A 26,038-nucleotide genomic window follows, 5' to 3' on the forward strand; every position below is an offset into this window, starting at 1 on the left:
ACTTTTCTTTGAAGTGCCTTTATAGATGTCAATGGGAACAGCTTTAATGGGTAATAAATGGCTTCAGGGCACAGTGTTCCCACGAGTAACGTCACAGCTCCCCATCTCTGCTAATAAAACCTGCCAGAACTGAGCAGAGTAGTAAAATCAGCTACAGACCAGTTTAACTCTTCATCATCCAGTTATAAAACAACATGATGGGGGATGTAGTTCTCTGTCCTTCTCTGAGGCTGAAGCAGGCAGGACAGACTCGGATACAGTAGACAGTATCACACATGGTAGGCTCAGATACCCAGGACCCATCACTCTTGATACGCTTGTACAATTGACAGTAGGCTTAGATATACTGGACTGTATCACACAGAGTGGGGATGTATATCTGTTTCTTCACTGAGGCTCCTCAACATTGAAATTACAGCAGTGAGACAAGACATAAGGTTATGTACATCGAGGGAGTAGAAGACGTCGCTAAGATCTGCAGACAATGTAATTTTCAAGCACCTAGCTCCAATCTGTGGCATGTGGGAGATCCATAAAAGCCAGAATTAAACCAAATTTTTTTTGCCACATGAAACCTCAAAAATTAGATCAAATCTTGTGGGATGACTGTGTGATGCCTCCTGTTCATTGACCTGCCAGTTATATTCAGTAGGATGTAATGAAGACCCTCAGTGAGGCAGTAAGATGTAATGAAGACCCTCAGTGAGGCAGTAGGATATAATGAAGACCCTCAGTGAAGCAGTAAGATGTAATGAAGACCCTCAGTGAGGCAGTAGGGTATAATAAAGACCCTCAGTGAGGCAGTAGGGTATAATGAAGACCCTCAGTGAGGCAGTAGGGTATAATAAAGACCCTCAGTGAGGCAGTAGGATATAATGAAGGCCCTCAGTGAGGCAGTAGGATATAATGAAGACCCTCAGTGAGGCAGTAAGATGTAATGAAGACCCTCAGTGAGGCAGTAGGGTATAATGAAGACCCTCAGTGAGGCAGTAAGATGTAATTAAGACCCTCAGTGAGGCAGTAGGGTATAATAAAGACCCTCAGTGAGGCAGTAGGGTATAATGAAGACCCTCAGTGAGGCAGTAGGGTATAATGAAGACCCTTAGTGAGGCAGTAAGATGTAATGAAGACCCTCAGTGAGGCAGTAAGATGTAATGAAGACCCTCAGTGAGGCAGTAGGATGTAATGAAGACCCTCAGTGAGGCAGTAAGATGTAATGAAGACCCTCAGTGAGGCAGTAGGGTATAATAAAGACCCTCAGTGAGGCAGTAGGGTATAATGAAGACCCTTAGTGAGGCAGTAAGATGTAATGAAGACCCTCAGTGAGGCAGTAATATGTAATGAAAACCCTCAGTGAGGCAGTAGGATATAATGAAGACCCTCAGTGAGGCAGTAAGATGTAATGAAGACCCTCAGTGAGGCAGTAGGATATAATGAAGACCCTCAGTGAGGCAGTAAGATGTAATGAAGACCCTCAGTGAGGCAGTAGGGTATAATGAAGACCCTCAGTGAGGCAGTAGGGTGTAATGAAGACCCTCAGTGAGGCAGTAAGATGTAATGAAGACCCTCAGTGAGGCAGTAAGATGTAATGAAGACCCTCAGTGAGGCAGTAAGATGTAATGAAGACCCTCAGTGAGGCAGTAGGATATAATGAAGACCCTCAGTGAGGCAGTAAGGATCTCACACAGTAGCCTTGGCTTTCTCACACTGGGTTTAGATTGATTGCAGCAGAATCACACGAGGTCCAGTAATTATCAGTGAAGACGAGTGCAGACAGATGATGTCATCAGGCCTGATCATGCGGATTAGATATATCAGTTCAGCAGCACAGTATCACCCAGGATTGGATACACGGGTTCAGCAGCACAGTATCACCCAGGATTGGATACACGGGTTCAGCAGCACAGTATCACCCAGGATTGGATACACGGGTTCAGCAGCACAGTATCACCCAGGATTGGATACACTGGTTCAGCAGCACAGTATCATAAGGATTATATACATTGGTTCAGAATCACATTATCAGGTTAAGCAGCTCTGTATCACAGAAGATACATCTTTTTAGCTGCACAGCATCGCAAGGCTTAGATACTTTGGTTCAGGAGCAGAGTATCAGGAGTATTAGATATGTCAGTTGAGCAGCTCAGTATCCCAAGAATTATATACATTGTTTCAGTGGCACGGCATCACACAGGATTAGATACATCTAATGCTATCACTCAGGATTATATATATATATAGGTTCAGTAGCATGGTATACCATAGGATTAGATACATCTGTTCAGTAGCCTGGCATCACAAAGGATTAGATAGGTCTGTTCATTAGCATGGTATCTCACAATATTAAATACACAGGTTCAGTAGCATGGTACCACATAGGATTAGATACATCAGTTCAGCAGTATACTAACACTCAGGATTAGATACATATGTTCATTAACATGGTATCACATAGGATTAGATACATCAGTTCAGCAGCATGCTAACACTCAGGATTGGATACATAGGTTCAGCAGCTTGCTATAACTCAGGATTAGATACATATGTTCATTAACATGGTATCACATAGGATTAGATACATCTGTTCAGCAGCTTGCTATCACTCAGGATTAGATATATAGGTTCAGTAGCATGGTATCGCATGGGATTAGATACATCAGTTCAGCACTCAGGATTAGATTCATACGTTCAGTAGCATGGTATCACATAGGATTAGATACATCAGTTCAGCAGTATGCTATCACTCAGGATTAGATACATAGGTTCAGCAGTCAGGATTAGATTCATACGTTCAGTAGCACGGTATCACATAGGATTAGATACATAGGTTCAGTAGCATGGTATCGCATAGGATTAGATACATCAGTTCAGCAGTATGCTAACACTCAGGATTGGATACATTTGTTCAGTAGTACGGTATCACATAGGATTAGATACATTCAGCAGCACGGTATCACACATGATAAGTGGGCACAGGTTATTTCACCGATCACGCTGGAGGCTTTGGTCCCGTCCGCATCTTCCGCTCTTTGTATTCTGCATGAATTGTTGCATTATTCACAGGGGAAGGGCAAGAAGATTTTGCAGATTTCCTTCTAACTCTTCCATGTCAGTGCAGAGGGGGTCGGGTATGCTGCATGTATGGGAGTCAGGGGACAGGACTCATCATCTAACCAGTTTTCCTTGTCTTACGGCTGCAGAAGGTCCTGTGGGTAAGTTGCACATGTGGGGACTGAGGGTTCGGGGGCTGGCGGATGATGAAATGTAATTTAGGTGAAGTCCTCGGCTGCCTGCTCTCAGAAATCCAATAATCCTCCATTAGATTTTCTCCATGAGGTCAGTGTGCTGGAATTCTGCGGATTACTCACATAGACATCGTTATTTGTAGGAACCTGTGCAGAAAATGTAAAATTACTGCCCGACGAAAAAGCTGTGGAGCCTGTGCTACATTAGAACGTGAAATGGGATTCATCTCAGCAGCTCAACCAAAGTCACAGCTTGAGGTGTTCACCACCAATGGTGGTCAAAGGGGTTCCATGTATTTGCTGCTGCAGTAGATGATGGCATCTGTCTGTGGCTGCAGTCACATCTCCATTTTGGAAATCCGGCAGCCTGATCCGGTGCAAATGCCGGCTGGACAATAAACCGGGTTTTATCCAGCTGATATTCGGTATTTATGCCGGAAATCAAACTGATCACTGCCGGGTCTAATTGCAGTCAATGGGGATCTGGTGGTGAAGTAGAGCATCCAGCAGATCTCCAAATAGAGATGTGAACGGAGTCTATAATACATAGCACCACTCTGTACAGGTGTGGACATACCTATGTAGGACCGCTCCATGCAGGGGTGGAGATACCTACATAGGACCACTCCATGCAGGTGTGGACATACCTACGTAGGACCGCTCCGTGCAGGTGTGGACATACCTACTGTACATAGGACCACTTCATACAGATGTAGATTTACCTACATAGGACCACTCCATGCAGGTGTGGACATACCTATGTAGGACCGCTCCATGCAGGTGTGGACATACCTATGTAGGACCGCTCCATGCAGGTGTGTACATACCTATGTAGGACAACTCCTTGCAGGTGTGGACATACCTATATAGGACCGCTCCATGCAGGGGTGGAGATACCTACATAGGACCACTCCATGCAGGTGTGGACATACCTACGTAGGACCGCTCCGTGCAGGTGTGGACATGCCTACTGTACGTAGGACCACTTCATACAGATGTAAATTTACCTACATAGGACCACTCTATTCAGGTGTGGACATACCTATGTAGGACCGCTCCATGCAGGTTTGGACATACCTATGTAGGACAACTCCTTGCAGGTGTCTACATACCTATGTAGGACCACTCCATGCAGGGGTGGAGATACCTACATAGGACCACTCCATTCAGGTGTGGACACACCTACGTAGGACCACTCCATGCAGGTGTGGACATATCTACTTAGGACCACTCCGTGCAGGTGTGGACATACCTATGTAGGACAACTCCTTGCAGGTGTGGACATACCTATGTAGGACCACTTCATACAGATGTAGACATAGGACCGCTCCGTGCAGGTGTGGACATACCTACCCAGGACAACTCTGTACAGGTGTGGACATACCTGCATAGGACAGCTCTGTGCAGGTATGGACATACCTACATATGACATATGACATGCAGACACGCACATAGTAGCCCCAAAAAAGGGTAACCCCCTGTAAATGAGAGCAGATGCACACAGCAATGCCCTGCTCAAGGTGCTTGTACACTAGTGCTCAGAGGTTGCATTGTTTCTACGGAAAATGCCTCCATACATACATGTTCAAATGGAACATACTGCCATTTTTTGTGGGATTCATATGGAAACTGGCAAAAATATAATTTATAGGCCCGAAAGAGCTCCTGTTATGCAGGGATTCCAGGTCTGGCTAAAGATTCCCACTGCAGGAGAAATATAGTGTTGATGCCGACCATTCAAATAAATAAACAGCCATATAACACATGGAGAGGTCAGAGCCGCCAGAGTTGTAGCCATCTTAATGTAGTCCATAAGCCCCAGCAAGGCAAATGTACAGGAGTCCTTCAGGAATACCTACTAAGTGTGAGCAAATTGATTCTACCAGTTCACAATTTGTCCTGAATTTACCCAAAAAGTTTGGATTGAGACAAAGCCCAATTTTTTTTTTTACATTTCGTTTTAGGCGAACTGGGGAGAGAGAGCCCAGTAGGCTACTTTGTGTTATATATGTGTTTTCTGGGGGGTTCTCTTTCTCATTATGGAGAGTGCCTAGTATGTGTGCCTCGTATTGTAGGCCAGGCAATGCCCCTCTGGGTTTCTAGGAAAGATATTCAAATTAGCTTTCCCAAGCCTATCTGATGCCGGCAGATGTTAGACATGATAAGGGCTCATGCACACGAACGTTGTTGCTTTGCAGTCCGTTTTTTCACTAAGCCATTGTTCCGTATCTGAGATTGTTTCTCTCTGATTTAAGTCCTCTTCCGTTCCGTTATTGCACAAAACATATCCGTATGGTTTCCATATGCGTTTTTTGTGGATCGTATACAGAAACAGTAACTTATTAATTACCAAATACATGAGCAATATGGGCTGGGCATAGCATTTCTACAGTATGGATTTGCAAAATATGGATGAAATACGGATGACATATGGATGTGTTCAGTGTGCGTTCCTTATTTTTTGTGGACCCATTGATTTGAATAGGGCCTCAGACCTTGATTTGCGGACAATAATACTTTTAACGGAACGGCCATGTGGACAAACGGAAACGGAATGCACAAGACGTAACTTCTGTATTTTCTACAGCCCCATTAAAGTGAATAGTTCCGCATATGGTCCGCAAAAAAACGGAACAGAAGCGGAAATAAAATACGTTTGTGTGCATGAGCCCTAACTTGTATATATTTTTTTCCAGAAACCTAGAGAAACGTTGTTTAGCCTACAATAGTCATTATGTATATTAACTGGTCTCCATAATAGAAATAGTACCCACCCCTAGGTCCACCCTAAGGCCTTGCCACTAGAAAAATATGTTTCTATCTGCTTTTCTCTGATAAAGGGCTTTTGTCCTGAAAGAGCTATTTGCAGATGTGAGGCTGGCTTAGCTATTTTCCCAGCTCTGCTACTTAAACATATTTAAAAGGCTGGAAGGATATACTGTAGTTGTGAAATGCTCAGCTATTTTGAAAAGGAAGTTGGTTTATAAATGTTTTTCACATACCGATGTCTCATTATTTTTCTGAAAAGAAATTGTAAAATATTTGGGCTTGTTAGAAAAAGGGGTTGTCTTCCCTATCGGTAATCAATATCAGATTGGTGGGGGCACCCTTTCCGATCAGCTGTGTAAATAGAATGCAGTGCTTATACAAGTGCAGTGTTCTCACGATTTACTGGCTAGATGTGCAGCATTGAGCAGGTGTAACTATAGCTCTGCTGTCCCCATTCAGTTCAAAGCAGATGACCATTTAAGAATGAGCAATTACATTAATTTCAGATGAACCAGGGAGAGATCCCCAAAGTGAACTGAAAGTGAGACAAAAGAACTAGAACATCCCACCAATCTTACACTTCTCTCAATGAAACCTTCAAGCTAGTTCTTTTTCTAGAAGAACAAGAGAACCAGAATATTTCAAGAGAAATTTGCATTGGGTTGACTGGCTTTGTGGGATATTCTCCAGGGTGCTCTTTATCATTAGGGTGACCAGAAAAAATATGCATGAGTATTGTATGCCAGGTGACAGTACTCTTAGTTTCTAGGAATAATATATGCAGATTTGCATATCTTAATTATCTCTCTCTCTCTGTCAATTTCAATGAAATTAATCTTAAAAAGATTTCTAATACCTACATAGAGCTTTTAGCACCAAAATAAGACTCATAGGGGGAGATTTATCAAACTGCTGTAAAGTAAAACTGGCTAAGTTGCCCATAGAGTGCTGCAAAATGAAAGGTGGAATCTGATTGTTTGCTATGGGCAACTAAACCAGTTTTGATATATTTCCCCCATAATCTTTACAGGTACACATGAGCATAGTTGTCAATCATTATGCAGCCCCATCCATGTCCAGCTGCTAAGCATTGTAAAGATTAAGGAAAACTCACTTCACCAACATGGTGGGCCACTTAGGACAACCTAATCCATTTATTTTATTTTTCTATACAATCCTCAAGTGGTCAAGTAACATGGTTGTAAATAAAATTTATGGTCTTCTGGAAGAATCCAGCCTCTTTCCCAAACAATCCTCAAAACCCATGGCCAACAACCATCACCATAGGTATAACCCTACTTCGCCGCCTCCCGGAGGATTCTTTAATATAATAAAACAACATTTCATTGTATAGTACATTGTATTACATTGTATTGTACAGTGACAATAAAGGCATCTTATCTCTTATCTTATCTCTTAATAGTAACTAAAACCTGCATGAGATCATAAAAAAGGCTTTTAAAAAACGTCCCGCAACTCCAAAAATTCAGCACTAAATGCTACTTTTCACCTGCATCTGTCTCAACATCTCCAGAACCATACATTTTAGGCCTCATGCACATGACCATATGTGTTTTGCGGTCCGCAAAAAAAATGGATGACGTTCCGTATGGCATCCGTTTTTTTTTGTGGATCTATTGTAATAGTGCCTATTCTTGTCCGCAAACTAGAAAAAAATAGGACATGCACTATTTTTTTTGCAGAGCAACGGAACGGACATACTGATGCGGACAGCACACGGTGTATTGTCCGCGTTTTTTGCGGACCCATTGAAAGGAATGGGTCTGCATCCTAGCCGCAAAAAAGAACGGAACGGACACGGAAACAAAATACGGTTGTGTGCATGAGGCCATATTCTTTACCCGAGTAACTTGCATGTGTGGACAAAATAATAAGAAAAAATCCCTGTTCAGATATTATTACCTCTAGCGCTGCAAATCCCAGGACAAAGTGAGTGAAAATGGTCCTCACAATATAATAGTAAAGAAGGGATTGCGCTGCAGGAGAGAGTTCTTATTGTAATCAAGTCAATTGATATTCTTTTGTCTATGAAAATCTTCAGTCTAAAAGGTCCATATATGCGCATCAATCACAACTATGGTGTAGAAACCTGAAATAAAATAGAAACCGCACTATGGTGTAGTAGATTCTCAAAGGAGGTGTTCCCCTGTGAACAAGTTATACTCACAAGACTCCCCTAGTATCGCGCGTAGAAAGAAGACTCAACGATGTCATTCACCAGAGAACTTCACAGATTACGGTGAAGGTAGGTCAGGAGTAATCGGTTAGACGAATGTGGGTCAGTACCGTAGCTTACAGATGTACAATCTCCCTTAGCTTCCACCTCCAAAGGAGAGATTCCAAAGGTAAACTCCACGGACGGAGGACTTCACCGCACAGACAAAGATCCTTCTATCCGATACTTTGGTACGTACTTCACTATTGGTGTGACCTCCTTTCTTTGAGACCTTGGGGAGCCTGGTGTTATCCTGTGACAAGCGTTTTCCATCTTCTGGATCGTGGACACCTGCAGGATCTTTGTCTGTGCGGTGAAGTCCTCCATCCGTGCGGTTTACCTTTGGAATCTCTCCTTTGGAGGTGGAAGCTAAGGGAGATTGTACATCTGCAAGCTACGGTACTGACCCACATTCGTCTAACCGATTACTCCTGACCTACCTTTACCGTAATCTGTGAAGTTCTTTGTGAAGTTCTCTAGTGGATGACATCGTTGAGTCTTCTTTCTACGCGCGATACTAGTGGAGTCTTGTGAGTATAACTTGCTCACAGGGGAACACCTCCTTTGAGAATCTACTACATCATAGTGCGGTTTCTATGTTATTTCAGGTTTCTACACCATAGTCGTGATTGATGCGCATATATGGACCTTTTTGACTGAAGATTTTCATAGACAAAAGAATATCAATTGACTTGATTACAATAAGAACTCTCTCCTGCAGCGCAATCCCTTCTTTACTATACTATTGTATGTGTGGACAGCCCAGGGTCTATTGAAGGACTCCAGGGTTGTTTAGACTTATTGGCTGTTGTTTGAGCATACGTTTCTCTGTAGTATTAATACTGAATAGATGACGTAGACATACTACAGTATAATAAAAAAAATGACCAAATTAAAAATTGTAAGATAAAACTTTGTTTAATAATATCTGAAGAAATTAAAATCCACAAACAAATTTTTACATAAATAAAAAGCACTAACCTTTACATACATGTAGATTACACGTAGGTGCGCGAGGGGTGTATGGAACAGTTGAGGAGCTGAGAACACCCCATACACGATTGGTACCGGCAGTGTTATACAGATGACACCCAACTGCAGCACCCAGGACGGGTGATAACCCTGATGCTGGCTAACCCCTCAGATGATAGACATGGCAGTTAGACAGACATATTAAGCAGACTGATTGGAGGTTTAAGCCCACTAAGAAGCTAAAAATGTACAAAAACATTAAAAAAATATTTAAACATCAAAAACTCATTTCTCCATTTATCATATTAAAAACTTTATAAAAAATATATAATTGGTATCGCCATGATAAAAATATATTCAAAGTATTAACAAAATCACTCTATGTTGCATAGCACCTTTTTTGGGGTCACCTAACATTTGAAGAAAGCAAAACCCCCAAATAATGGTGGGAATGTGTTTATTTTCCCCCAATTCCATCCCACAAATATTTTTTTTTTTTTACAGTTTTCCAAACATTAATGTGAAACATTAAATGGTGCTATGCACAAAAAGCAAGTCCTCATACAGTGAAGTCATGTCAATGGAGAAATAAAAAAAAATTGACTATGGGAAGGCGGGGTTAAAAAAAAAAATGAAAACATAATTGCCAAAATTGGCATGGTCTTCGAATAGGTTACAGAGATTTTCCACAGGATATGCCATAAATGTCCTCTAGTCGTTGGAAACCCAACTATGAAGAGATGGTCCCCCTTCTAACTCTATTTGGCAAGTGGACACGTATAGAAGGAGCGATGTTTCCAGTTTTAGTACAATATTGCCATTTTTAATTATTCGTAGAAATCTTCATTGCATACTGAAATAGAAATGTAAGCCTGTATTCTTAATATGGCATTTAAATAATAAAAAACTGAAAGTAGTCTCCCAAGTTTTTCCATCTGATGGGAACATAGATTAAATTTTCCACTGTTGGTCCGACCGTCCTTGCTTAGCTGAGGTGTGAACCTCTTTAGATGCCAGCACAGCGGGGACATGTGAAATTTATTACAAGAGGGGTCACATTCCGGTAACAATCTATCAGGCCATCTAATATGGGGAATAAAATCACACGTCTTCTGCCAAACATTGGGTGGGTCCACATGACCTTGACTTTCCCTGCATTTGTCATTGGGAAGAATGAAACATCTACGTTGGCAGTTAGCGGGCAAGTATCGTGTTCAATGAGAACATTTTAGGTGTTTCTTAGGGTATTACTCTTATATTAAATATTTATTGTATTTTTTTTATTTTTTTATTAGTTTCAATAAACAAATATTTTAACTAAGTCTTGCTCTCAGTTCTTTGATTGTCCCCATAGGATTAGGTTGACCAAAGCTAATTGCTGATTGGTTGATTTGAACATTGGTGTTATGTTGACAATTTTTTTAAATCCTCAAAGAAAGTTTGATTGTGCTATCAGGAGGTTGAGTATCTCTGTGTTAAGATTACCTGGGATGTCTATCGAAAATATTTTAAGTGACTGATTTCTATTCTTTGTGTGTAACAGGAGGAAGAATTCATTGACTGGTGGAGCAAATTCTACGCATCAATTGGGGAAAAAGACAAGTGCGGGGCTTACTTGAAGAGAGGCTTCGACACTCTTCAGGTAAGTGAATTTCCAAATAGAAGACACCTAGGCACTATGGGGGTCCTTTACTAATATTTGCCTATTTTTGTTGTATTCCTGGCACAGATTGTCTTAGGCATAGAAAATGGTCTAAACGTAAGCCAGCAAGGAATCTTGTGTAGATTTAGACCGGCGGTGGATGCGTCAAAGATATGTAGAGGCTGACATCTAAAATGCTAGGCTTAATAAATGACCCCTTATGTGTTAGACAGTATGATCCTGGAGTATTTGCTTATCAATCTACTAATCTATTCTTTAGAAGGGATCAACTTAGCACATGATGAGGGTGTTCAAAATGGTCATTTACTATATCCAAGGTTAACACATTACATTCAAGTTTTTGCTCCCCTAAATTGTAGCAGAAGGATAATCTATGAGAAAAATCTGTATTTCATTCCTCCGCATGTGTGGCAACCTCTGTTCAGAAAACTTCAACCCCAACATCAATTAGTCAGGTCCCTTCAGTTGAAAGCATTTGGCAGAACCAATCAATCAGTCAGTCAATCAATATTCAACAAATGTGTTTAGTAGTGGCAATAATGTCCACTTAAAAACAACACATTTTCATCTTCTGAGGTCTTGATTGTTGGAGTCTGAGGAATATATACAATACTAGGAGATTATGCAAAGGGAAGATAAGAGCGGGTTATGTACTTGAAGGCTAGAGACCTTTTCGTAGATAATGTTTGTAGTCTTTATGTCACCTGCCTCACTCTTTGCATTAATATGGCCTAAATATGGAATTAAAAAGAATAGTTTTTGAACAAAAAAGGAAAAGTGAATGGAAAAATCAGTTTAGTTGACTGGCTGTGATCTCATATTATCAGCTATTTCTTGAATGTACAATTCAAGTGAACTACATGTAGATGTTGTTACAAAAAAGATGTGGATCCACTGTGCCTACCAAATAGATCTGGCTTGGGACTACTCCTAAGGACATTATTCTGGCAGCCCTCTAGTCTTCACTCTTTAACCCCTGTACAGGGATCTGGACTCCACCAGAGGGAAACCACCAGGCTGCTAACTGCTGGAGTAGTCTGTTTAGTAGACTGCTGACCCACTGGGGTCAGGACAGACCGAAGCAAAACTGTAGTCAGGGACAGGGCGAGGTCAGGGCAAGCAGAGTTTGTACAATCTGATAAAAAGTCGGAATCTGCTCAAGAAAGATTGGTTAGTGTATACTATGCCTTGATGCAAACAACTTTCAGAAGGCATCAGAAGATAGGTTATAGAGATACATGAAGCTGGAAAAAATTTGTATATACAAATCTGCAGACAAATTTATTGTACTGAAAATTCAGAACTGTTGCTACTCTCCGAGTGCACAATGGATAATCTCGAGAGTGGTAAGAAAGTTTCGTACTGCCGCATAGTCTTTTGGCAGGCTGTTTCGGCATGGAATGCTGAGAATTGTCTCTGGACACAAACCGCTGCGCGCAGCGGTATTTGTCCGGCTGTGTCTCAGCATATTTGCCAGGTTTTGGCCAGATCTCTGCTGGATCCTAGGCAGTGATGGATCCGGCAACCCGAACAGAATACCAGATCTGTAAACGCTAGTGCGAAACTAACCTTAGGGTAACAACATCTATTTGAAATACACACACCAGTTCCAAACCTCATCCTAATTGTGAAGCATGGTTGAGGAAGCATCAGGGCCTGGACGCCTTATCATCATTGAAGGAACAATGAATTCTGAAGAGATGATGGGTGATGTAACAATAAAATGAATAAATCTGGTAAAATATTTTTTGCTATGTCTTCTTCTCTATTGAGGTGGAGTGTCATGACCTGAAGAGCACTGTGTATGTGAGGTATCCCTGAAATATATATGAACTGACACACATTTGAAGGGAGGAATGGTCCCAAATTCCCCCTCAACATCAGACGACATTTTATTGGTAACCAATGCTGATAATTCCAAAGGGTTCACTTACTTTTTTACAGCTGTAAGTAGAAGCACGTGTACAATGTTTCTTTCAGTACACATTTTTGGAGGCTTCTAAGTGTGTATCTCTTTAATATTCCATCTGTTCTATTGTCTTGACCTTCGTGGTGTTAATCTTGTGAATAATTCCTACCAAGCAAAATGATGCTGAAGAGATCACACGATAAATTAGAAAAAGCTGGAGTGGTTTGGTCCTGCCATGATTTGTTTTGGCGCCCAGGGCAGCTGTTGGAATATGCAATTTAATAATTACTTTATGGCTACTGACGGAGAACTGTCACCAGCACAGTCCATCCCGTTCTCTGGAAAGACGGCTACATTTTCTTGGCTTTGAATAGACAAAAAAAATAAGAGTTACAGCTCCTTCACGCATCAACAAAACGGAGGCTTGAAGAGTGTAATTTGTAACACGGGGCAGGAGCCAAAATCCAGAGGATTAATATCAAATCAGAAATAAAACTGTCTTTCAGACAAGACCAGAAAGAGTCCTCCACAGTCTCCCCCGTCCTCCTATTCCTTCTAATACTGAATATACAGAAGGGTCCAAGACTTAATCACAGCCATGACATCCACTGGAGATTTAATTTAATTTCCTTTTATTGACTTTTAAAAAAAAAGCTATCTCTGGTGTTGTGTGAATGCCAAGTGAAAACAAAGTCAAAATGAATAATACATGTGGAAAAGTGACCATCTCTACTTAGAATGCAAAATAGTAGAAATCACCAAGGAGTTCTGCAAATTTTATCAAATATAAAAAAATGTCTTCTTCATCAAGGTAATGGTTCAAATCAAAACTTTATTAAATGGCCTAAAGGAAGTTAAATACATATCAATCATCTTAGAAATGTTTGGAATTAACCCATTACTAGAGATTTTTAAGCTTACATAGAAGTATATAATTTTGTCTGAATCCCCACCCAATGATGCCAACATAGTTCAAAAGTAATTAATTTTCATGATCTTTTTCAACTATTTCCTGCACCTTTGTTTTCATGCGGCCAGGGCTTACTTTGGGAGGGATTACCACTGCCACAGTTCCCATGATTCCTCTCCCCTTTTACTTTGTCTCTATTTACTTCTGCCTTCATTCCACTGCATTACAAGGTATTAGTGCTGAAATTACCAGGCATTTTTTAGCTCAAAGGGGTTGGCTAACTTTGGTTAACCTCCCTTCTGAGTAGAACTGCAAAGGGAACCATACTTACCTGCATCCCAGCGCTGGGTCCCAGCTCCTTCACTCCCCGGCTGCTTCTCTTGGCTCCCCCGCTGTCAACATCAGATTTGACACTGCTGCGACCTGCTCCCCTTGTAAGTGACCAATTGACATGACATAGGGGGCATGACACTACTGTGGTCAGCAATTAACTATAGTGGCGTAAAACCAGACGTTGACATCAGGGGAACCTGAGCGAGGCAGCCATGGAGAGAAGCTGCTGGGACCCAGTGGCAGGGAGCAGGTAAGAGTACTTCCCTTTCCACGTTTGCCGATGAGGGGAGTTTTGCCAAAATCCACCTCCAAAGGTGGACAACCCTTTTAAGGACCAACCAGACAAATGTTTCATATTGTTTTAGTCTTGGTGTTAATCGTGAACATTTTTCATGGAAGAACAAAAGGAACTCCCTACCCCCTTGGCTTTGCTGAATGTGCATATGGTCTTCATGAGAAGATGAAAGTAAACTACTTCAAGGAAACTTTAGCAGTGACTTACTCCACTTTCCATAGTGAGAACATATGAAGTAGGTATATATATGGAGGAAGTCGTGAGGAATAACTGTCAGCTGATCTAAAGGCTCCACTTCTAGTTCTTAGTCAATAATAGTGTCTGCTGAGATCTACAGTATATGCAAAGGACCAAATGAATCTCATAATGCAATCGTATTTTTGATGGCATTTCTAAGTTTCTCTGACTTTCTCCAGTCAGTGAATGTGTAAGGGCAAAATGCTCCCAATGTAGATATCTTTCTGTGCAAAGTAAAACATTGAGGAATCCCTTGAAGTACTGCCTAAACCCTCATGTAATGGTGGACAGCTTCATGGAAATAGATTTGCCTTATTAAGCAATGGAGACACCAAAATTAGTGTGGGAACCTTCTGGGTGTCATTAACATAGTCGTCTGCTGACCACACAAAGACAGAGCACATTTTAATAGACCACTTGGACAAGTCACAACATTTGCACTGCTCTTGGCCTCTAAAGCTCCATTGGCCTCCCGTTCTGTAAATTACCCTTTGCAGGATAATCATTATCTGGCTTGGCTACAAATCACTGTATAGAAAATGTGTGGAAAGGAAACAGCATAATGAACACAATGTTACATGCTAATCACTCACTGACGTTCTGCCCATGATTCCTCTTAACCATTAATGTTGGATTTTTCCCAGTTTGAGACTGCAATTAACATTGTGGGCAATGTTTATCTTTAAATGTGGTCTTAACAGGCTTAGAAAGGTGATGTGTTCGGCAGAGACTGCATTTCTTACCATAGGGTCTACAGACGTACCTTTGGAATAAATGCTGCTACCTTCTGAGTTTTATGTAGCTGTGTAATTTTTATTAATGACCGGGCTATAGCTGGAGTCCAACGATGTGCACCACACATTTCAGAGCTGCCCTCACATCCTTCAAGATGTCAGTGGAACAATCATTGATATTCTCCATTTACAGTCAGCAATTAGATCCATGACTGGACCCAGTAGTGTCAAAGTCCTGTTGACATAATTACACTACCTTACAGTATCCATATTAAAAAAATGCAATGATACTACTGTCATACAGTGCCACCATAATAGAGCTATAAGGTGCAAATGTAACAGGACCAATAAAGTACAATATAATGCCTGAATTCAATACACATTACTACATACACTGTCCAATTGCTGTAGTTACAGGGGTTTTCTGGGAGTTAGATATCTATGACCTATCCTCAATATCAGATCAATGGGGGCCCGTGACCAAAAAGCCCTACCAATCAGCTGTTTCTGGTAGTGGCTTGGACAGTTGGGTGGAACCAGAAGCACAAGTGGGGTACCGCAGCTCAGCTGTCATTCAAGCAAATGAGAGCTGAGTTACAGTATGTCAGTGCCAGCAACTACACCGTGGAGCCACTGTATAGTTTTCTGAGCTGGAGACTGCCTTAAACAGCTGATTAATGGGAGTGCCCAGTGTCAAACTCCCACCAATCTGATGTCCATGACATTTCCTGAAGATAGGCCATCAAAATCGAAGTCCTGGAAAAACCCTTTTGAAACATAATCATTGTATAGTAAGATCAGAAACTGAAGGTCCAGATTGTTTCCTAATTTGACAAACTAATGGACATAGAAGACCTAATGGATTGGCATTTGCAGGCTCAGGACTATCTATTCAGGCTTAGGTAGGCTCGGAGTCATCTGGTCACTCTGGGATAAGCTTAGGGTCACCTGCTTAGTCTTGGGTAAGCTCAGGGTGATGTAGTCACTCTTGGATGAGCTCAGGGTTACCTGATTGGTCTTGGGTAGGCTTAGAGCCATTTGCTCACTTGCAGATATGTGCAGGGTCATCTGCTCAGCCTTATGTAGGCTCAGAGTCATGTGTTAGGTGTTGCCTTAGGTAGTATATGTGCCTTCTAACCAGCGTCGGGTAGGCTGGAAGAGTCATTTGGACAGTCTCATGTAGGCTTAGGGTTATCTGTTCATGCATGTTTCTACAGAATCTTAAGGCGTATTTGCACGCTCCGACAAGAAGCTAATTATTGGGAAGGGACCGTTCCTTCCCGACAATTTGGTGATCTTCCATTAGAGGAGAAGCGCTGCATTTACTTGCTGATTATATCATTACTGAGAGTTTGTACGAACCTCAGCCTTTACACTGCCAGACTGCATGGGAAAAAATGGAACGCATACTTGTGGGAATAACCATTAAAGCCCACAATGCAGAGTTTTAATAGAAGCAGCTCTTCCAGAATTGTTATTCCGTGACGTAAACAATGAATTATGTACTAAACTAGACATGCCTGTTCTGCTTTCGAGGATGTTTCTAGAAGCTAGAGATCTGTTGAAGACAGCAGAGAAAATCGTATAATCTGCTGCTGCTAATTAGAAGAAAAGGATCCAGTTCCAAAGTCACATGAAATCTGCTCCAAGTCATCTTTCCTGTATGGAGCACACTATAGTGAATAACTGCTCCCATATATGCTGCATTCCTTCAAAGGGGGAGGTGCTGGTTCTCCTTTGTAGACATTCACCTGGTGTACGGAGTCTTATAGGCAGTGCTTTCTGGGAAAAGGCATGCAAATCAGCTCTTCTACAGAAGAAAGAAAGCTGACTCTCTTGTGCCACTTTTAGCTAGCTATTGTGTAAGTCAACGTTCAACCAAAAACCTAGAAACCTAGATGTCAGTCAGAGCAGGTAGCCCCTGGTTTGTCACTGGATTCCTCTGGTTTGGCCATAGTTATGTCTCAAGGTTGAATTACAGAGTAGAACATGTTGTAGGTGGCACTAGAAATGCAGTTTTCTTCCTTCTGGAAGAAAGCTTATTTGCATAGAGAACGGAGGACTGCTCCTTTCTGTCTTTCCTTTACCGATCTGTAATATGTATATATTCATAACATTGTAAATGTTTCATCCATCTGACAGGTGCTGGATAATGAGTTAGAGAACATAGAAGACTACGAGGGACTGTTGGACTTCTGTCGCACATTCAAACTGTACAGAGGCAGATCCCAAGATGAGGCTGAAGATCCATCAGTGATTGGAGAATTCAAGGTGAGCCATCAGGGATGAGAATGATGTTAACATTTATTGATGTTTGAAAAACATTTACACTACTGATTATGGGATTTCTAAAGACAACTCCAAGATAATAGGGCTCACTAAATGTTTTTTTATTTTTATAATCATTTTGATTATTCAAAACATGTTAGAATCTAATGAAGATCCCTCTTACAGATAAGTCATAATAGTCCTTATCTTGCCAAGGGACCCAGTATCAAAAATCTAAATTGTCGATGACATCAGAACCCTCCATGCAAATAAATTGTGATGCTTGTTGATCCTCACATTCTCTGCCTTTTCCAGGAGAGAGGAGTAGCCATTTATCCGTTCCTCTTTGCTAGCGTTTGTGCGATTATGAAGAGATTCATACATCCCTGCCCAGAAAAATTTGGGTTGGGTTAGATATAAGTGCCCCCTTCTCATAGGCTTTTGTACTCATGTATGTAAGAGAAAGATCGTGTATATAGCAATGAATGATAGATACTGGCGCTCCCACTGGCAGTTTGAAAATAACAAAAGTAATGGGGGAGCTTAAAATATAACTTTTACTAATATAGTTAAAACATAGCGCCACACACAAATAAATGGTGATAATGATAAATATGGCTTAAGAGATAAGGAACAGTCTTACCATTCCGACGCAACCCTGGTTGGGATCAATCCCAACCAGGGATTTCTAGGGACATTGGTTCCCTGCACTGTCTACACCTAGCAATTACCAGAGACCATACCTAAATACCAGCCTGGACGTGGTGCATCCATTTTACCACGCTCGGTTGATCCCAACCAGGGTTGCGTCGGAATGGTAAGACTGTTCCTTATCTCTCAAGCCATATTTATCATTATCACCATTTATTTGTGTGTGGCGCTATGTTTTAACTATACTCATGTATGTACCTGATTACTTCTGTTTGTCTACAAGGTTACATCAGTAAGGCTTAGATAGTTCTGCAGTTATGGATGGGGCTGTGGACATTCTGTGCCCTCCTTCTTCTGCCCCATCTTTCTAAAAATTAACATGGAGAAAACTTCAAGTTTTCCCCATGTCACTCCACGCCCCTGTAAGAAGTTACAAGGAATCATCGTGGATGATAGGTACGTGTCATCGAGGTTCCTGGCCTCGGTGGAGTAAGAGACATTTTTTATGTGTCAGCAGCAGTTGCTGTTTGACACCTTGATACTTAGTATGGCTATAATAGCTGATCCGGGATGGCTCTTACTGGGAGTAGTCAAAGTGCTGGGTGGGTGACTACTCCCTATGTTCCAGGCGGGGTTTTGCAAGGCATAAAAACCAGCCAGCACTACCAGGTGGAGAGGATTACCTCCGCCTGACAGTGGAGCTCAGGAGGTCTGTGTGCTGTGATCTGAGGGCTGTGTTGGGATCTGTGGCTTGAACCGGGCTGGAGGGCTTAGACCCCTGTGAAGGCGAACAGGCCGCCTAACGCCTGCCTGTGGACTTGACAAGGCAGAACTTCCAACAGGGTGTGAAATAACACCCAGGAGTAAAGGTGACTGTTTTGTATATGAACTTTTCATGTGTGAACAATCACCAAGCAACTTGCGTTTTTGTTTTGCTTTCACGTGTGAATTAACACTGATGTTTTGAACCAAGAACTTGTACTTTGCCTCTGTGCTGCACCCGCTAATCCGAACTACCAGAGCGAATCCCCCCACTAGAACTGTCAATCACAACTATGTACTGTGCACTGTTTCAAACCGCACATCTGAACCCATACCATCTCCTGCCACTTCCAACTCGTGTTTGCTCTTTCCTCAACCTTGAGTTAGCAAAATTGCTAGTGCATGTCCTTATCAGCTCCCTCCCTGGCTACTATAATATCCTCCTCTGTGGCCTTGGGGTTTGGGATTTACCTGCCTGATGGTGGTTCAGGATGCCCTTGATGGTGATGTGCAAGGCAGGATACCTTGGCAGCTGCAGATGTTGGTGCAGTGTAGTGGTGCAAGAAATATTGAGGTCAAGTTTAACAGCAAATAGTTCTTTAATGAAGACCCAAATTACATTAGTCACTATTTCAGCATGCTTTCCACAGATCCCACAGGTAACTAGCCTGAAGTAACAGTTAACAGGCACAGTTGTCTCTTTGGAGCAATTCACCTCACACTGCACTTACTCACTCTAACTCACTTTAGCATAAGCATGCAGGAATGCGGCTGTCTCGCTGTCTCTATGCAATGCATCCAAGGGGCAGCCCTAAACATCATACTAGTTGACATACTCATGATAAATGTTTCCACAAATGTCCTCAACGGGATGTAGATATTGTCCCTTTATGCAGGTAGCCAGTCTGCTGCTCAGTGGTGTCCAGGTAACGTACATTGAGACTTCTCCCTGACACGTGACGTGACTATGGAGACTCAAAGGTCTGATTCAGGCAGCTTCTCTCCACAGAACTTCTACTCGCACAGCATCCTTTGCATTTGGCATGCTCCTGAAATATATTTTTTTCTCTTTCCTCTAGTTTGCTCCCCTCTGGCTGGTTTTAGCTACATCTGCACTTATGTCTACACTCTGCTTGTAGACTGTTCTAACTCACCACCTAGTGTTGACAATAAAGACCTGATGACTTCCTATTATACAGGAAAATGCATATATACACAGCAAAGTACATTTTTGACCTTCTGGTAGCATACATATGGGAAATGAATATCAAAATCCTTTTGCAGTCCACAACATATCCCCTCCATACATCTGTGACCTAATCTCCCAATAATAAAAAATAAAAAAAAGTTTTGCACAACTCACCCTACCTTAGTTTTAATCATCCAGACACTCCTGTAATGTGAAGGAAAAGGCAGCATGGATGAATTCCCCGGATCTGGGGTCATGAGATGTATGGAGAGGACTGTAGGGAGGTACTGTATTGGGAGATTAGTGACAAATTTCCAATGGATCCAGCACCTTGGAATTTAGGTTCAACATAACTTTTATTTACATGATTAAAAGAACTCCCCGATGACACCATGGAGTTTTTAATCATGTAAAAAAAAGTCACATTTTATTGTAAATTCCAAGGCGGATCCATTGAAAATTTGTCACTAATCTCTCGATACTTCCCCATATGTAATCTCCAGTCCACAACCTGTCCTATCCATACATCTCTGACCTAATCTCCTGATAACTTCCCCCATGTAACCTCCAGTCTATAAGCTGTCCTCTCCATACATCTCTGACCTCATCTCCTGATACCTACCCACATGTAATCTCCAGTCCACACCCTGTCTGCTCCATGCATCTTTGACCTAATCTCCTGATACTGTACCTCCCCACATTTAATCTCCAGTCCACAACCTGTGTCCTCAATACATCCCTGACCTAATCTCCTGATACCTCACCACATGTAATCTCCAGTGTACAACCTGTCCCCTCCATACATCTCTGACTTAATCTCCTAATACATCTCCACATGTAATCTCCAGTCCACAACCTGTCCTATCCATACATCTCTGACCTCATCTCCTGATATCTACCCACATGTAGCCTCCAGTCTATAAGCTGTCCTCTCCATACATCTCTGACCTCATCGCCTGATACCTACACACATGTAATCTCCAGTCCACAACCTGTCCTCTCCATACATCTCTGACCTCATCTCCTGATACCTACCCACATGTATTCTCCATTCCACAACCTGTCCCCTCCATACATCTTTGACCTAACCTTCTGATACTGTACCTCCCCACATGTAATCTCCAGTCCACAACCTGTCCCCTCCATACATCTTTGACCTAATCTTCTGATACCTCCCCACATTTAACCTTCAAGTTGTCCCCTCAATACATCTCTGACCTAATCTCCTGATACCTCACCACATGTAATCTCCAGTCCACAACCTGTCCCCTCCTACATCTCTGACCTAATCTCCTGATACCTCACCACATGTAACCTCCAGTGTACAACCTGTCCCCTCCATACATCTCTGATTTAATCTCCTAATACCTCCTCACATGTAAGCTTCTGTCTACAACCCGTCCTTCCCCCCAACATTACTCACATAAGCTCTCGATATCACTCCACACATAACCTCCATTCCTCACAAGTCCTTCTTCTTTGCTCTCCTCTGATTGACCAGCGGAATATGTGACCCAGAACTATGATCTGAGTTGACCCAATCTTTGTGGCTCTCTGGACCAACAGGACATTGCCAAAAATCTAGAAAAAGCATAATTGAATGCCAGATGGTTGAGGTGGTGATTGAATTTGTACAGTTTTATATGCCTCCTCTTAGATATTCAGTGTGCTCCCCGGTACAGGACATACAGGGTTCGGAGACAGAAAGAAGATGCTGACTCCTGGCCAGTTGGAGCCATTCTTACATAACAATAATTATTTTAGTGACTCACTTATGGAAAATATTACTGAAGCCCTTGTGTTTTGATATGCTTAATTATGACTTCTCCATTATGTGGCCCCAGTGCCTTTGGTAATTGGAGCAAAAGCGATGATCATAATGTCAACCATTGTTTAATACAAAGCTTATCTGAGGATTATGAGATGAGAATAAGTGTGTGGATAAATCTGTAACACTCATTATTTAGAGGGAAAAATGTGACACAGCCAATGGAAAATAACACTTCAACCAAAAAGGAGACGATTGTGGTCCTGGCGTGATCAGGGGTCTGGAGCATAACTCGAAGGAGCACAGCAGTACACATGAGGACGATCACCACCATTAACCAGTCATCATCTTTTCCCAAATGCTCTCCACTGTAATTAGTTCAATAATCCATCCCTTTGGTTGAAAACCAGAAGTAAAACATGCAAGCTGTCTTCGGAAAAGTTATCTAACAGTTAGCACTCATGAAATCACCCACTTTAGGATCACCCAGCTATCATTACCCACAGAAAAGACCAGGAACAAAAAGATCAATATATGGATAACTCTACCAGCAGAATAGTGAGTGCAGCTCTGGAGTATAATATAGGATGTAACTCAGGATCAGTACAGGATAAATAATGTATGTACTCAGTGACTGCACCAGCAAAATAGTGATTGCAGCTCTGGAGTATAATACAGGATTTGACTCAGGATCAGTACAGGATAAGTAATGTAATGTATGTAGACAGTGACTCCACCAGTAGAACAGTGAGTACAACACTGGAGTATAATAAATGATGTACTGTAGCTGAGGATCAGTACAGGGTAAATAATATCATGTATGTTCACATTCACAAGCTAATATTAGATTGTTGACAGCCAACTAATATACACATGGTATAGTCCATACAGGCATTAGCCTACTTGTTTCAGTTACGGAATGCCATAACGCTAGTGCGAACCCACCCTGATGCTGACATGACTACTTTTCATGGTGATCTTCCTTATGTCATATCATTTGGTACTCCTGAAGCTGTTTCTTCTGGATGAACGTCAAGATTCATATTTATTAAGTTGATTAGGTAACTGGAAAGACACTTTACACATGGGAATGGTCTTCGAGCTGCACTCCAAATTTTCTAGCCACTAAAAGCTCCAGCTTGGCCACCTATGCAACTATGGTTGTTCTTGTATGTTATAGAGCCTACTTAAAGGGGCTCTGCACTTTGTTTAAACTGATGATCTATCCTCTGGATAGATCATCAGCATCTGGACCCCCGCCGATCAGCTGTTTGAGAAGGCAGCCGCGCTCCAGCAGCGCCACGGCCTTCTCACTGTTTACTGCTGACCCAGTGATGTCACGACTAGTATCAACTTGCCTGGGCGGGACTAAGCTCCATTCAAGTGAACAGAGCTTAGCCCTGCCCAGGCAATTTGATACTAGTCGTGACGTCACTGGGCCAGCGGTAAACAGTGAGAAGGCCACAGCGCTGCTGGAGCACCGCTGCCTTCTCAAACAGCTGATTGGCGGGGGTCCCAGGTGTCGGACCCCCGTCGATCAGATGCTGATGATCTATCCAGAGGATAGATCATCAGTTTAAACAATGTGCAGAACCCCTGTAAAATACTAATTTATGGAGACAAAGATAAAATAAATAAAACTATTATATTTTGTTCTCTTTGACCTATAGGGATCTTTTAAGATCTACTCCCTTCCTGAGGATCCCTCAGTTTCCATGCCTCCTCGACAATTCCTTCAACTCCCAGCAAAAGGGTTACAAGAGTGCCTGGTCAGGGTCTATATTGTCCGTGCATTTGGCCTGCAACCCAAGGATGCTAATGGCAAGGTGAGCAACTGGAATCACACAAATTACAAAAATCCAAATACAAGGCAAGTGATAATTCTCCATTATCTCGGATGTAATTATTAATCCTCCCTTCAGTTTTGCACTTCTACCAGTTCTCACTCATGCATTTTCAGGGGGGGACTGGGAACTAGTGTCGAGCGAGCATGCTCGGCCGAACACCAGTTCGGCTCGAGCATCGCTATGCTCGGCCGAATACCACGTGTGCTCGAGTGCATTTAAATTTAATTTAGCCTCTATTTCTATGCAGAAGATCGCTGTACAGTGAGGGAATCCCCCAGTGTGAGTCTGCGGCTTAGGAGTCCCTGCTCTGACTCCATATTTAGCTATGTCCATATATGGAGTCAGTGCTTGGGGACACGCCAGTGTATTTAAGTCTAATTTAGCCTGTATTTCAGAAAATTTTCTGACGGGATTCAAACTCACATGCTTTTGCATTAGAGGAAAGGCACTTAACCACTCAGCTATAATAGCTGCATAGTGAGTTACTTTAGAAAAAAAAAAATAAAAAAAAAAATTAGACTTCTACTGAGACCTATATAGTAGAAGTCTCATATAGTTTTTTTTGTAGCCTGTATTTCAGAAAAGTTTCTGCCGGGATTCAAACTCACAAACTTTTGCATTAGAGGCAAGGCACTTAACTACTCAGCTGCAATATCTGCACAGCCAGTTACTTAAATAAATAAATATGAGACTTCTACTGTACTGTACTTCTACTAAGAGCTATACAGTAGAAGTCTCATATTTGTATTATTTTTTTAAGTGCCTGGCTATGCAGCTATATAGTGTAGTGGTTAACGTTCTGGGCTGTGATGCAGAAGCTGTTGAGTTAAAATCCTGTCGCAAACCTTTTCAGAAATAGAGGTTAAATTAGATTTATATATTTTATAATTTTTTTGTAATTGTAAAAAATATATGGCACAAAATAAATGTGTAATTACTAAAAAAAAAATATATATATATATATATATATATATAATCATACTTCTGATATATAATAATATGTGTAAGTTAAGTTTATCCTCTATTTCTGAAAAAGTTTGCAACAGGATTTATACTCTCAGCTTCTGCATCAGAGCCCAGAAATTTAACCACTACACTATATAGCTGCATAGCCAGTCACTTAAAAAAAATATATTAATATGAGACTTCTACTGTATAGCTCTCAGTAGAAGTACAGTAAAGTAGAAGTCTCATATTTATTATTATTTTTCTTATTATAATTTTTTTAAGTAACTGGCTATGCAGCTATTGTAGCTGAGTAGTTAAGTGCCTTGCCTCTAATGCAAAAGTTTGTAAGTTTGAATCCCGGCAGAAACTTTTCTGAAATACAGGCTAAATTAGATTTAAATACACTGGGGTGTCCCCAAGCATTGACTCCATATATGGACATAGCTACATATGGAGTCAGAGCAGGGACTCCTAAGCCGAACGAGAGTCCCAACACCCTCCCTTCTTCAGAGCAGGGGGTTCCTGGGGTTCTCTCATTGACTTCCATTGTGCTCAGGTGCTAGGTAGAACACCCAAACACCGCAAAGTGCAAATTGATGGAAGGCAAGGCCAGCAACACCATATTATGGCACATTATGCCATCCCAATAGAGCCAAATACCACAGTCCATCACAAAATACTACTAGCAGCACAGTAGCTTCGGCCATGAGGAGGGCCCAGGTGACCCCCTGGGCATCGGCCCACCAGGAAATTTCCCTGTAAGGTCTATGGCCAATCCGCCCCTGTGCATTTTTATAATGGTTTAAAGGGGATGTGAAAGAATGTGTTTTTCTTTGCAAACCTCACTCACTTGGCCGAACCTGGAAGGATGACTTACTTGCTTCCCGACACCGGCTCCATGCTCTTTCTCATCCAGGTCTGCGTTGCTCTGCTGGGCTTCCTCGATGTCAACATCCATTTTATCATTGCTGCAGCCAATCAGTAGCCGTGGTAGTGACTGACTTTCCTTATGTTATGACAAATTGTCACATGATGCAAGGGGAGCCAGTGATTGGCTATGGCAATGTAAAACCAGATGGTATTTTTCCCAGAAATGTAGAGTAGCATTGGCTGAACTACAATACTCCTCACGCATACTAGGCAGTCTCTATAATGAGAAAGAGTACCAAGAACCTGACAAAGACCACCCAGCTAGCCAGGAGTACTCAGTTTTCTTATCCCTTTGGAAGGAGAGCTTTCTTACTTTCTCGTTCAGAGAAGTGCAATCCGGGGGAAACTCAGTTCTCTTTTCCTTTTGGAAGG

At 41.8% G+C, this 26,038-nt stretch overlaps 1 protein-coding gene across 1 annotated transcript in view; it reads left to right on the forward strand.

Moving 5' to 3' along the window:
• Positions 1-26,038, forward strand: part of DYSF (dysferlin) — a 259,265-nt gene that overhangs the window by 203,657 nt on the left and 29,570 nt on the right. The window contains 3 exon segments of the mRNA XM_044294645.1: positions 10,766-10,864; positions 17,446-17,574; positions 23,612-23,767. Of these exon segments, the coding sequence (XP_044150580.1) occupies positions 10,766-10,864; positions 17,446-17,574; positions 23,612-23,767 (384 nt within the window).

The sequence above is a fragment of the Bufo gargarizans genome, chromosome 1, assembly GCF_014858855.1.
Source record: "Bufo gargarizans isolate SCDJY-AF-19 chromosome 1, ASM1485885v1, whole genome shotgun sequence".
Lineage (NCBI taxonomy): Eukaryota > Metazoa > Chordata > Amphibia > Anura > Bufonidae > Bufo > Bufo gargarizans.